Source organism: Misgurnus anguillicaudatus, chromosome 8 (assembly GCF_027580225.2).
Source record: "Misgurnus anguillicaudatus chromosome 8, ASM2758022v2, whole genome shotgun sequence".
Classification (NCBI taxonomy): Eukaryota; Metazoa; Chordata; class Actinopteri; order Cypriniformes; family Cobitidae; genus Misgurnus; species Misgurnus anguillicaudatus.
The window spans coordinates 13,456,497-13,469,424 of record NC_073344.2 but is presented as its reverse complement, the minus strand read 5'-3'; the positions used below and the strand labels follow the sequence as shown (position 1 = coordinate 13,469,424).

Below are 12,928 nucleotides of genomic sequence, written 5' to 3'. Positions count from 1 at the left end.
GACAAATGTAAAAAAAAAAAAAAAAACTCGACCGGCCCAAAAGTGAAGCGGCCCACCGGGAACTCTCCCGGTTCTCCCGATTACCCACCCCGGGCCTGCATACATATATATTAAATGAAATAACAGACACTCTGCTTTCAAACAAACAATAAACAAATAAACAAAGCGGGAAAAAAACCTTTTCATTCCATCTATAAAAGTTGAAATTTTTGTGAAGGAATTTTGTTAGAGATCAGATTTAGAACGATTATCAAAACATACAAAGAGTTTAAAATTAGTAAATAACGTTTTGAGTTCAGTTTTTTCATAAATTGGGTACTGTAAGTGTGGTATTGCAGATTAACATAAAAGTTAATCATTTTTAATGCACATTTTTTCTCTTAATTGACAAGATAACTCGAGATAACTCGTTAATGGCGGGGAAACAAAGCAGCCAAAAATGGTTCTTCTATCACATTATTTTTTTAAAGTGCAGCACTAAGCAGTTGAAAGTTTCAATCTGTTATCTTTACAACATTGTGGGAGTTGGAATTAGCCCGTAAAAAGGTTGCCTTCAAAAAAGTACAACATACTTTTACCTGTTGTACACTAACCAATGAATGCAGAGCGCGGAAGCTTGATGAAGAAATCGGGTATTTTAATGGGTTTAAAGGGTAATTGTTTTGGTTTGTAGATAGTGGGGGAATGTGAATCAATGAAGTTCATATCAGCTATGAAGGGGTCATCTAAACATGTGCCATGTACTCAGAGAATCAGTTAATGTATAACATCTCGATTTTCGCCCGTGTGTAACCCTTTGACCACTTATATGTATCTTCAACATTGTTTCTCCATCAATAAACCTACCTTGAACCCCTCCCCGCACTTCATATAAGAGATCGACAGACCTTTTTCCATTCCTTCGTATTTCAGCTTCCCACCTCGACTCTAAGTTCTCTCTCTCTCTCTAAAAGCAAAAAGATGCTCAGCATGAAGAAAACCGTGAGGTCCTACAGTAGCCAGTCCTCAGTGGGTGTAAGCAACAAGAGCTTCTCCTCTCGTAGCGCCGTTTCCAGTGGATCGGCAGGTGCAGTCGGGGGGTTCAAGGTTGTTGGGTACAAAACTGCTTCTGGAATACGTGGGGGCAGCCTGGAGTTTGGATATGCGGTAGGGATGGGGTCAAGAGAAGGCTGGGGTTCTGCCCCCACTATCTGTCCTCCGATCACAGCCGTAACGGTTAATAAAAGTCTCCTTGCGCCTCTGAACCTCGAAATTGATCCCAGTATCCAAACCATCAGGACGCAGGAGAAAGATCAGATCAAGACCCTCAACAACCGATTTGCTTCGTTTATTGACAAAGTAAGTGATTCTTATTATCTGACTCTTTAATTCTGGATGACCTTAAGTTTAGTCTTGGTTTGTCCAAGAATGCGTCCATTTTATTAGGCTTCAGTCTTTGGTGTTCGTGTTATCATATCTATATTTTTCTTTTAGATTATTCAACTAGTAGCAGTGCAAAAAGTTCGATCCTATGGAACACACTCTTATTAAATATATGACTTGAATGTATATTTTATATTAGTGATGCACCGATGTATCGGCCACCGATATATACCGGCCGATTTTTGATGAATTTGAAACCATTGGCATATCAGCAATAGCACGAGAAAGGCCGATACGATTGTTTATTAATTAACCGCATAAAGACATCCATTATATGTTAAAAAATGAGTTAATGTTGTTAATAAAATAAATGCTGAATAGCAAAAAACACCTTTGAAGGTTGTCATGCTGTCTTATTATATTTGTTTTAGCATAATTTGTGCCTCTCTTATTATGTTGGTCAGTTGAATGTTAATCAGATCCAATCCATGTTCAGTAAAAATAATTTGATGCAGAAATAAACTAGCTAATAAATCAACTGTATAGTATTTATACAATCGTTTAATATCGGTATCGTCCAGAAGTTGTCTGTTTTAAATCGGTATTGGTATTGGCCCAAAAAATCCTATCGGTGCATCCCTATTTTATATAATATGTGAATATAATGATATGGCACATCTTAGATTACCTTTGTATGTCGAAGACCCCTGCTTTACTGACTCTCCTGAAAGGGCAATGTTCACAAACACACCTTAGACTGTTTGTAGGCAATAGGGAGCTATTAAAATCAGGGGCAACTCCCTAACATTTCTTTATACTGTAGAAACACATACGCCGACACAAACGAACCCACCCTTTCAATACAGCACAATGTGAGAAGAACATTTTCTTCCCACTTTCCCACAAACCTAGAAAGTTAAAAACCAATTTATGGCCTTCGCATAGTCCAGAATGACATAACGTGTCGTGGCACGAGCAACATTTTTAGGCAGCATTTTATGAGTGCATTCATTTTATTACCTGAGAGATTATGTGTACCCAAATTTGTTTGTTTTATTTCGATCCCAGGTGCGCTACCTAGAACAGCAGAACAAAATGCTGGAGACCAAATGGTCTCTTCTGCAGGAACAGACCAGCAGTCGGTCCAACGTTGACGCTATGTATGAGAATTACATTGCAAGTCTGCGCAGACACCTAGATGGTCTGGGCCACGAGAAGAGCCGCCTGGAGTCTGGCTTACATGACATAACTGGCTTGGTTGAAAACTTCAAGAGCAAGTGAGAAAACTAGGAGTGTCTGGCTACCGTTTTAGCACATATTTTCATGAGTAGAGTACATTCCACATGCACTTCCAAACAAATAAAATCGATGTATTCCTTAGGTACGAAGAGGAAATCAGCAAACGAAATGACAGTGAAAATGACTTTGTATTCCTTAAAAAGGTTAACACTTAAAGTGCTCTTGATAATTACAACTTTTTATGACTAATATATTAATAATAATTGTGTGTGCGTGTATGTGTGTGCGTAGGACGCTGATAAGGCATATCTGAATAAAGTGGAGCTGGAATGTAAATGGGACAGCTTAACAGATGAGCTCAACTTTCTTAGACAGATTTATGACGAGGTACTGGTTACTCCCTTCAATCTTTTTATTTTTTGTACTGTAGTTCCTTTTGCAATACTCTTTCTTACTGATGCCCTTGTTGCATTTATTGATAGTAATACATCATATCATTTGGAAGCTTATATGTTATGAATAAAATAATAAATCTTTTACAAAGCATTTTAAATATATGAGCATGGACCACAAACCAGTCATAAGTCACACGGGTATATTTGTAACAATATCCAAAAATACTTTTGAATGGGTCAAAAATGATTAAAGGTCATGTTCCGTGGAGAATTTTTGAACAATTCCTACCATAAATATATAAAGAAATTAGTGCTGGGCAAAGATTAAAAGTTATTTTTTGCATAATATCACATAACATTCATGTATGTATTTAAAAAACATTTACATGTGTATATATAATGTATATTTATTTATATTTTTATATATGATAAATAAATAAATACAAATTAAATATAAATAAAAAAATTCTGAAATGAATATGTGTGTGTGTAGTTAAATAAACATAATAATTACACACAATACACTCACATATATTATGCAAAAAAAACACTTTTATTTTGTATACGATTAATCGCGATTAATCTTTGCCCAGCACTGTAAAAAATCTATTTATTATTAGTAATATGTGTTGTTACAGCTTTATTTGCACAACTTTAACGGTGATTTTCTCAACATTTACATTTTTTGCACGATAAGATTACAGATTTTCATACACTGTAAAAAAAAATTCTGTAGAAATTACAATGTTATTGCAGCTGGGTTGCCGGTAATTTACCGTAGATTTAAATTTATGTTATTTACTGGCAAGAGTTTGTTCAAAGTTAAATAAATTTTTAATACTAACAGGTCTTTATCTTTACAGAATAAAACTTTACAATAACAGCCTCATGCAAAGCATTCTGGGAACCAGAAATCATCATCAACCTTTTTCTGTTTTTTGCTTCAGATTTTGTTTCCCAAATGTTTTGCTTGATGCTGTTTTTTTAGTTTTACTTTGTAAAGACAAAGACTTGTAAATGTTAAATGTTCATTTAACTTTGAACAAAATGTTGCCAGTAAATAACATGCATTTGAATCTGCAGTGGATTACCGGCAACCCAGCTGCAATTTCTACGGATTTTTTTACAGTGTATAGTTGTATCATGGACAAAAAATCAATTTAAATTTTCATTTTTTTTATTTCAGATGATGTATTTCAAAAAATTGTAGTTTAAGTCACATATTTATTTTAAGCGGTAAGCATATATAAACTTGGACATGAGTGCTTCCCTTGTTGTGTCTGTAGGAAATTCATGAGCTCCAGCGTCAGGTCAAGGATACATCAGTGGTTGTGGAGATGGACAACAGTAGAGATTTGGACATGGATGCAATAGTTGCCGAAGTCCGTGCTCAGTATGAGGAGATTGCCAACCGTAACCGAGCTGAGGCTGAGAGCTGGTACAAACACAAGGTGTTTAAACACTAGGTTTTATTTTCTTTTTCTTGCCTTGACATGCGTGTGACAAGACGTGTTTGAGCTTGTGCAATACATGTCTAACGTAAAAGTTTTGCATATAAGTATGGTTTCTAAAGATGCTCAAATGAATTAAGTATGCGTTTCCTGTATGATTTTAGTATGAAGAAATGCAGCTGTCGGCCACCAAACATGGAGATGACTTAAAAAGCTCAAAAGCTGAAATTGCAGAGTACAAGCGCAATATCGCACGCATACAATCCGAGATGGAAGCTATTAAAGGGCAGGTAAAAACTTTATTCATAATATTCATTATTTAATATATGGGTGTTCATGCACTAGCAACGCAAAGGTCAAGGGTTCAATCCCAAGGAACACACATACTGATAAAAATGCATATGTTTAGTGCACTATTAAAGGGACACGTTTTTTTTAGAAAATGTTCTCATTTCCCAGCTCCCCTGGAGTTAAATATTTGATTTTTGCCATTTTGGAATTTATTCAGCCGATCTCCGGGCTGAATAACTTTTAATTGCAGGGGACTTTTTTCAGGCACTGCGTAATATTATTGCGCCTCCTGCAGCCATGTTACGGCAGCAAAGTCCTTGAGGTGAGTATAGTTCTAGTATAGTTCATAGCCATATTTTCCGTCGGTCTTAGTACACCATGTAACAACAGAAGAGTCAAGTTTTAAAAAAGAAAAATATCGAAACTTTTTGGTTATTTTAAGCGCGATGCTAATGGTCTAATTAGATTCAATGAATTATGCTAAGCTATGCTAAAAGTGGTACCACCAGATCCGGAGATCAGCTGAATGGATTCCAAAATGGTAAAACTCAAACGTTTAACTCTAGGGGAGCTGAAAAATTAGTATATTCTCAAAAAAAGTGGAGTGTCCTTTAAGGCGCTTTGAAAAATAGCATTTGCCAGATATAAGCTGATCTGAATTTCATTCGCAAGAAATAGTTCATAGTGTGGCGATGGTGTAATCTTTTGTATCCTTTCATTGTTCAAGCATTTAAAACATCAGACTCAGGTCACCGAGGCAGAGGAGCGGGGTGGAAAGGCTGTGAGAGAAGCGAAACTTCGTCTCCAGGAGCTTGAGGCGGCTTTACTGAGAGCGAAACACGACATGGCCCGTCAAGTGCGCGAGTACCAGTCATTAATGAACATCAAACTGGCTCTTGACATTGAGATCGCCACCTACAGGAAACTCTTGGAAGGAGAAGAGAGCAGGTTGGTAAAGCTAAGCAGTGTAATTTTGCAATGTGTGCAGTGATGAAAGTAATCCGATATGTACCGTTATTCCTTCACAGGTTGTATAGGTCCCACAATGTCTCCATCTCTAAACAGAACTGTAAGCACTTTAAGAGCACATTACAATTTTTTTTCTTTATACACATATTTGCTGATAATCTGTTATAGTGAAATCATCTGATTTTTCATAGCCTATGACCTTGAAAGCAGACGCCTTGCAAGAGTCTCATCTCAAAGTGCTGGGCAAGATGTTCTGGACGTGGGTCTGCTTAAACAGGAACTCGTAGTTGCTAAGGGTGACGGTGGCATTTTAACAAATGAGAGTTTTAAAGCTGCCAGCAGTTTAACCAGCAGCAGTGCCACCATTACCAAAAGCACAAAGACCACCATCGTCACCAGTGAGAAGAAACTCGTAGCTTCTGAGGGACACGTGGAAGTAACAAATACATCTGCTAGCATACAAGAGAGGAAGGTTTCTGAATAACCGATGAACTGATGAATTAATGTGCAGGGCTGTTGGTTAAATTCGAACAGAAGAACACATTTTGGATGGGTTGCACCCGTCTCTCACTTAAGCCTGAAAAAAATTATTCATTCAATTTACAATTTTTTTTTAGTTAAGTGATCGCAAACAATTTATTTAAGCTAAATTTAAACAAAAAATTGAAAAACAAAACAAAAAACTTGTGTTCAAATGTAGCTTAAATAAATAAATTGCGACCACTTACCTTAAAAAATTGAGTAAATTGAATGAATCATTTTTTTTAGTGCAGGACAAATTTTTCATGTTGCCCTACTTGTGCACTCCAAATTCACTTACATATAGTTATATTAAATGCTTTATAATAGTAGAAAATTAAAGAAAATATATGATGGACAGTGTTTAAGCTGTCACCTTTCAAAAAGTACACATTTGTACCTAAAGGGTGCATATTAGTACCTTACAGGTACACTGTAAAAATTCCATGTTGCACTTCAATTTTTAAGTTTAAACAATTTAAAATTACAATTAATCAACTTTTTGACTATTGCGGAGTTGCTATACATTTTTTAAATAAAGTTGAAATAACTTAAAGGGCACCTACTATGGCCTTTTTACAAGATGTAATATAAGTCTCAGGTGTGCCCAGAATGTGTCTGTGAAGTTTCAGCTCAAAATACCCACAGATAATTTATTATAGCATGTACAAAATGCCCCTATTTGCGTTGGAGCAAAAGCACGCTTTTTTAATGTTCTCTGTACCTTTAAATGCAAATGAGCTACAGCTCCTCACTTCCTTACAAACAGACAGTGAGCACTTTCAGTTAAAATAGATCTGATTAATACAGTCTGAGACAATAGTATCTAGTGGACAGAGTACAATTTGCTGAGGTTGGAAGCTATGGTAATGCAAGACTGTAAGTGGGCGGGGTTTATCGATGTGACCTCACATTGATAAGAAAATCAAAACGGCATGTCTAATGAGCTTTGGTTTAATGAGGATTAAAAAACAAGTATCGGGTGGATTTTTTTTCATATGGGTGGTTGTGTTCACACATACTCTTAGAACGGATGTGTTAAAAACAACACATTAGTGTTGATTCTGGGACAACGCACTAAATGCGTTGTCCCAGAATCCACCCATCTTTGTGTTATTATTGAAACAAAACTTTTTGTGTTAAGCTTTTAACACATTATGTGTAATTTTAACTCATTATGTGTTAACACAAAGTCTAAGAGTGCATTGCCAACACACATTATGTCCAAACACCTTGTAAAAGTGGATTTTGCTTAGGTGCCCTTTAATTCAACTTATTTTTTTAGAATTTATAGCAACTCCTCACTCGGCAAGAAAGTTAAAATTGGAATTGTGATTAAACTTAAAAATGTAAGTGCAACAGGGAATTTTACATACATACAGTGTACATAATGTTTACTTAAAGGGATAGTTCACCCGGGAATGAAGATTCTGTCACCGTTTGCTCATTCTCATTTTGTTGCAAACCCATATGGATCTCTTTGTTCTGATGAACATGAAGGAGGATGTTTTGGGGAATGTTTGTGGCCAGGCCATTCGTGGACCTTATTTACTTCCATAGTATTATTTTTTCCTACTGTGGAGGTGAATGGGGTCCACGGGCGGATTGGCTGCAGGCATTTCTCGATGTGTCTTCCTTCGTGTTCATCAGAACCAGGGAATGTGTGCAGGTTTGTGGCAACATGAGAGTGAGTAGATGATGACAGACTTTTTATTTTTGGGTGAACTGTTCCTTTAAATGGTACATATTAGGACCTTTTTGAAGGGTACCGTCCCAGTGACAGCTTTTGTACCTTAACACACTAATAACGTATAATAACGAAAAATCTTTTTTGCTGTTTTCAGATTACCGCTTTACTGCACGTTTATTCAAATAAAGTCAAACTTAAAACACAGATTTTCCTTTCATTTGAATTTTTTTCCATTTTTAAGCCTCAAAGCTTCACGGGCTGTGCTCTGAGACAAGGATTCCCAATAAGTATGTGAACCCCAGGGGTACTTGGAAAGATTTGAGTTTGCCTTGTTAAACCTGTTCATCTTTGCACCTCCAAGTCTTATTCAAATCATGGTGAATATTTCATATCTGCTAGGCTTAAATGTACCTACGAATGTGCAAATATCTTCAGTTCAATTTTTTTTGGAAACACTGATCTGGAATGCACCATTTATCATTATGAGGACATAATGTCACTTCACACCTTACATGTTCCTTTTGGCAGTCAATGATGGTTTAGAAAAGAAATGAAGTGACATTCCTTGATGAATGAAGTTACATCCATCTACAAATTACACCTGATTACATAAGAAAACCAACATTCCCTTTTAAGCCCTGCTTTTCTTTTACCAGAAGTTGTTTGCATTAATGTGACCTTTCATTGTTAAACACAGTCATTTTGAAACAGCAGAGGGAGACAAAACAAGCACAGGTGAAACGTAACCTGTTGCATAATCACATTTAAAATTTATTTTACATTAAAATGCTATTATTGTAGCTTTTTAGGGCATTTGAAAACTTTATAATGCCAGAATTGTTTTTATTTTTTTAACAAAAACCAAACCCAAACCAAAAGAAATTATGTGCTCTTGCACACGTGCACACACACATATATTAAGCATACATTAATATTGACAATAGGCTTAAAAAGAGTGTCATGTCTGCAAGTCTGCAAGTATCTCCTAAATAAATAAGCCAAAGATACATATCCTGCCAAGTAAACAGATGTAACATAATGCCAATAGTAATAGTAATAACTACATTTATGACAATGTCTCCTCCCCCAATAGCAAACATTATCAAGGTTATAGTCCTACACTCCATATCTAACTGCTCAGAGCGGATTAAGCTAATCTGTTACTAATTCGATCAGCAGTTTTTCCATAATTATCACGAAACTGTTAACTGATCATATTTATGTTTCATAACCCTATACTACACTATATGTGACAATGTCATGCATTTACCACATCTAACCACAGATTGTGATAAAACTGTCATTGTGGAGATAAACAGTGGTGTAGGCAAGTTACAATAGGTAAGTGCCCTGGAATTTCACCTGTGGAAGATCCTGCCACAACATGCACAGAGCTATTATGTTCGGCTTTCTGTGTCCTCCTCCCATTGACTCCAGCTGTTGTGTAATTGCGTAGTAATTTGCAAAGAAAGTGAAGTTGTACAATAGTTCTTGTTAAAATATAGTTTTTTTTTAAAGAGAGTTTGCAGGTATCGTAAGATAAAGTTAAATACCGCAGTAAAAAATTCTTCACATTGCTGGGTTGATGCAGGATTTTTATGACAAGCGTTGACACTTGTTTGCCTCAGGTGCTTAGTCAGTGACCACACCTTAAACACACCTAAATAACTCGTCCCCTACGATTCATAACCTCCCTCCCTAAACCAAGCTAGCGATACACTATTATTTTCTCTGACTTTGTGCAATTTTAGCTTCGTAACATATAATGCAGCTTTTCCTTGTTTGACCCTCCTCCCTTTTATTGATTTTTCCATGTAATTTTTAAATCGTTGATTGCCATTAGTTTGAAAAAAAACTCCTTTTTTTCTCACTCTCTCTTTTAATCAATCTCTCCTTCTATGCAGGCCCGAACACGCTGCTACTTAATTACAGATACCAGCAGAAACTTGAGGGTTTCACATTTGGATATGCTCCAAATTTTCCCTTAAGCACTTTTGCTGGTCACAGGATTTCCTCAGTTTTGCACATGCAGTTTTCCATGCATAAAGACTTTATATAAACAGATATTTTGCAAACAGCAGTAGTGGATATATACTGTATGCTTATATGCATGCATTGATTGCACTTATGCATGCACAAATCTGTTTTATTGCAACATAGTTAGTTACACTTTAGCTGCATGCTACAAAAAGTAATGCACATTTTGAAAAGTAATGGACAAACACCATCACAATTTGATTGTACAAACATGAATAATGTGTGTACATTGTTTTCTAGTTACATGTTTACTTAGTCTTAACCAATCACAATACAGAATACATATTTGAGAAGCTTCCCTCACAATGCAAAAAAATGACTTTCTTGCTTGTTTTTAAATCAAGATGCATTTTCTAGATCAGTGATTCTCAAACTGGGGGCCCTGAGATGGTGCTGGGGGGCCCCAGTTTTATGACATTTTATAAAATACATTAATTTATCATACATTCTGTGTAATAAAACCTCAGAAAAATAAGGCAAGCAATACATTTTATAATTTAATGTTTTATTTCAATTTTAAGTGTTTTACGTCATAAATTTTCTTTGGGGGGCCATAGAGGGATCCACCATGCACAAGGGGTGCCACATGCCGAAAAAGTTTGAGAATCACTGTTCTAGATGAGTAAAGAAAATAAGTTTAATTTATAGAGAAAAAATATCAAATTGAAGTGAATTTGTGCTTAAAACAACCAAAATAATAAAAATAATCTGCCAATGAGGTAAGAAAAAAATCTTAAAGTAAGTTTTCTTTTTTCTTAAACACTTAGTTTAAGAAAAAATGTCTTACCCCATAGGCAATTTTTTTGCTTTTTAAGCACAAATTCGCTTAAATTTGATATTTCTGTCTAAAAACTTTTTCTTAGGTCATTTTGCTTATCCAGAAATTGCATATTAATTTAAGAATTTTTAGATATTTTTACTGAAAACAAGACAAAAATACTAAGAAAGAAAGTAATTTTTGTACAGTGCAATCTTTTAAATATTTTGTTAATATTTGTCTTTCATTACTCTACTCCTGTATATTATTGTCTGTGCTTTCAAAGTACTTTACAGTAGTAAAAAAAAGATATATATATATATATATATATTTTTTATTTTTTATTTATTACAAATCATAACTGCACACTGTGACATCATCAAACTACTGTAATGTACAGTAGCATCATTCGTAGTAATGTGTATGTATAATTTTACTCTTTATTGGTTTAATTTGCTACGGCTCTTTCTGTTTGTGACTTTAGTTACTGGTAAAACTGTTGTAAAGTTCATAGGTTTGGTTTTTATCTTTTATAAATCTGTGCAGGTCTGGTTGCATGTTAGTCTTATCCTCAGTATTGGAGTCAGTATCAGTCAGTATTAAAGATATCAAGGTTATATTTTCACAGAATGTTCTTTACATTATATAGGATGATTTTAGAAAACAATAAACCACAAAAAATTACTTTAGATGGGTTTTTTTACAGACTGGGTCACATTTAATAGTTAGGGAACAATACTTGATTGGTTTAGAAAAGTTGCATCGTCTGGTTGGAAAAGATTTTATTGAGAACATAAAATTGCAAAGAACACATTTGCTTAATGTCTAAATGCAAATATCTAAGTTCCTACCATTTTAACATGACTCCCTATTATATTCATGTCGTTCTCAGTTAATTCACCATTGTGGTATCGAGTTATTTATGTAGATGACAGAAATCTAAAAATGATCATGCATGAATTCCACATTAACATTTTGAGAGATTTTCTGGAAAGGTATATGTTGGAAAGGTATTTTGGTTCTTTTCACTGCGGACAGCAAGCCAAACCTGTTTCACTCTTTCATGTAACCCTTAGAAATTCTGTGGACCTGTGAAACACAAACACAAAACACAGGCCAGAACAAACACAGGTACAACAGAACGGTGTTAAAATAAAATAAACTGGGGCAAAACCCACTTGTTATATGCTTTACTGTATGTTTATATTAGATTTGTCTATTGTTAAATAATAGTGCATAGAATACTATAGAGAACGTATTTGTATGGATGTGTGTGAGTGAGTGTGTGCGAGAGATAGAAAGCAAGAAGGTGTGGTATTCAGTGTCAGGGGGCAATCATCAACGTTTTGACAGAACCTGTTGCTTAGTTTATAGCAAACACAATCATAAATCTTGTTTCTTTGCCCTCCTCTTAAACGAAAACACATACCTTTTTTTTCCAAAAGAAATAAGGTAGAGTAATATTTTATTTTAATGACAGGAAGGTATTTGATTTCTTTTGATTATTTTTCATCTATAATCCATTTTTTAAAACTGCAAATATTTCTTGCGATCAATAAACGGCTATAATTTCAACTATTAGCGAAACTGAAAATAGTTTTTGATGAAGTGCATATTCAGCTTCACAAATGTTATATCAAAACCTTACCACAGTGAAAATGCATATTTTAATGACATTTCAAGTACTATAAATGACTAAAGAGCAACCAATTGACCATTTTAACCAGCAGAGAAACTCGATGTATATAAAAATCTGCTTTTTGCTCTCGCACACCAGGTTTGTCATGTTTAGAGGGTCTTGAGAAACTGGTTTGCAATGTTTAGTTTTCATGCATTCCTTAACAGTGGCACTAAAGCTTTATCCCCCGATCCCCCTCTCTTTCTCTCTCTCTCTTTCTATTTGCCTAAGCTGATAGATATTTTTTACAGGTGTGTCTCATTCGTAAGCTGTGGTTAACAATACAAGTAGCTATTTCAGCTATTCTGCTCCAATTCTCACAGTCAATCGCTCATAAAAAAAAACGTTCCTCGATACTGGAATGAAACTAGAGAAAACAACAATACACAACAGCTGAACAGTTCAGTGCAGTTTTAGACAAAGTTTTCATATGCACATGCAAATTTCATGAATGTGGATGCAATTAGTTATAAATATCTTATAGCCACAAATATGCATGGCTATAGAAATGCATTATGCATTTGAAATATTAAGTTCTCA

The 12,928-nt window shown here is 35.1% G+C and overlaps 1 protein-coding gene and 1 long non-coding RNA gene across 2 annotated transcripts in view; both read left to right on the top strand.

Moving 5' to 3' along the window:
• Positions 1 to 12,928, top strand: part of LOC129450349 (uncharacterized) — a 45,221-nt gene that overhangs the window by 23,066 nt on the left and 9,227 nt on the right. The window lies entirely within an intron of this gene.
• Positions 887 to 8,120, top strand: LOC129450346 (keratin, type II cytoskeletal 8). The gene is made up of 9 exons (XM_055213044.2): positions 887 to 1,338; positions 2,431 to 2,639; positions 2,744 to 2,804; positions 2,893 to 2,988; positions 4,283 to 4,447; positions 4,612 to 4,737; positions 5,466 to 5,686; positions 5,767 to 5,807; positions 5,899 to 8,120. Exons 1-9 carry the CDS (start codon positions 961 to 963, stop codon positions 6,189 to 6,191), a joined length of 1,590 nt encoding a protein of 529 aa, XP_055069019.2. The 5' UTR covers positions 887 to 960; the 3' UTR covers positions 6,192 to 8,120.

Excerpts from the sequence above, each read along its gene's own strand:
- LOC129450346 (XM_055213044.2), top strand. The coding sequence starts at position 961 with ATGCTCAGCATGAAGAAAACCGTGAGGTCCTACAGTAGCCAGTCCTCA. Across the intron at positions 2,640-2,743 it reads GTTGAAAACTTCAAGAGCAA|GTACGAAGAGGAAATCAGCA; the intron begins GTGAGAAAACTA and ends TGTATTCCTTAG. Across the intron at positions 4,448-4,611 it reads AGAGCTGGTACAAACACAAG|TATGAAGAAATGCAGCTGTC; the intron begins GTGTTTAAACAC and ends GTATGATTTTAG.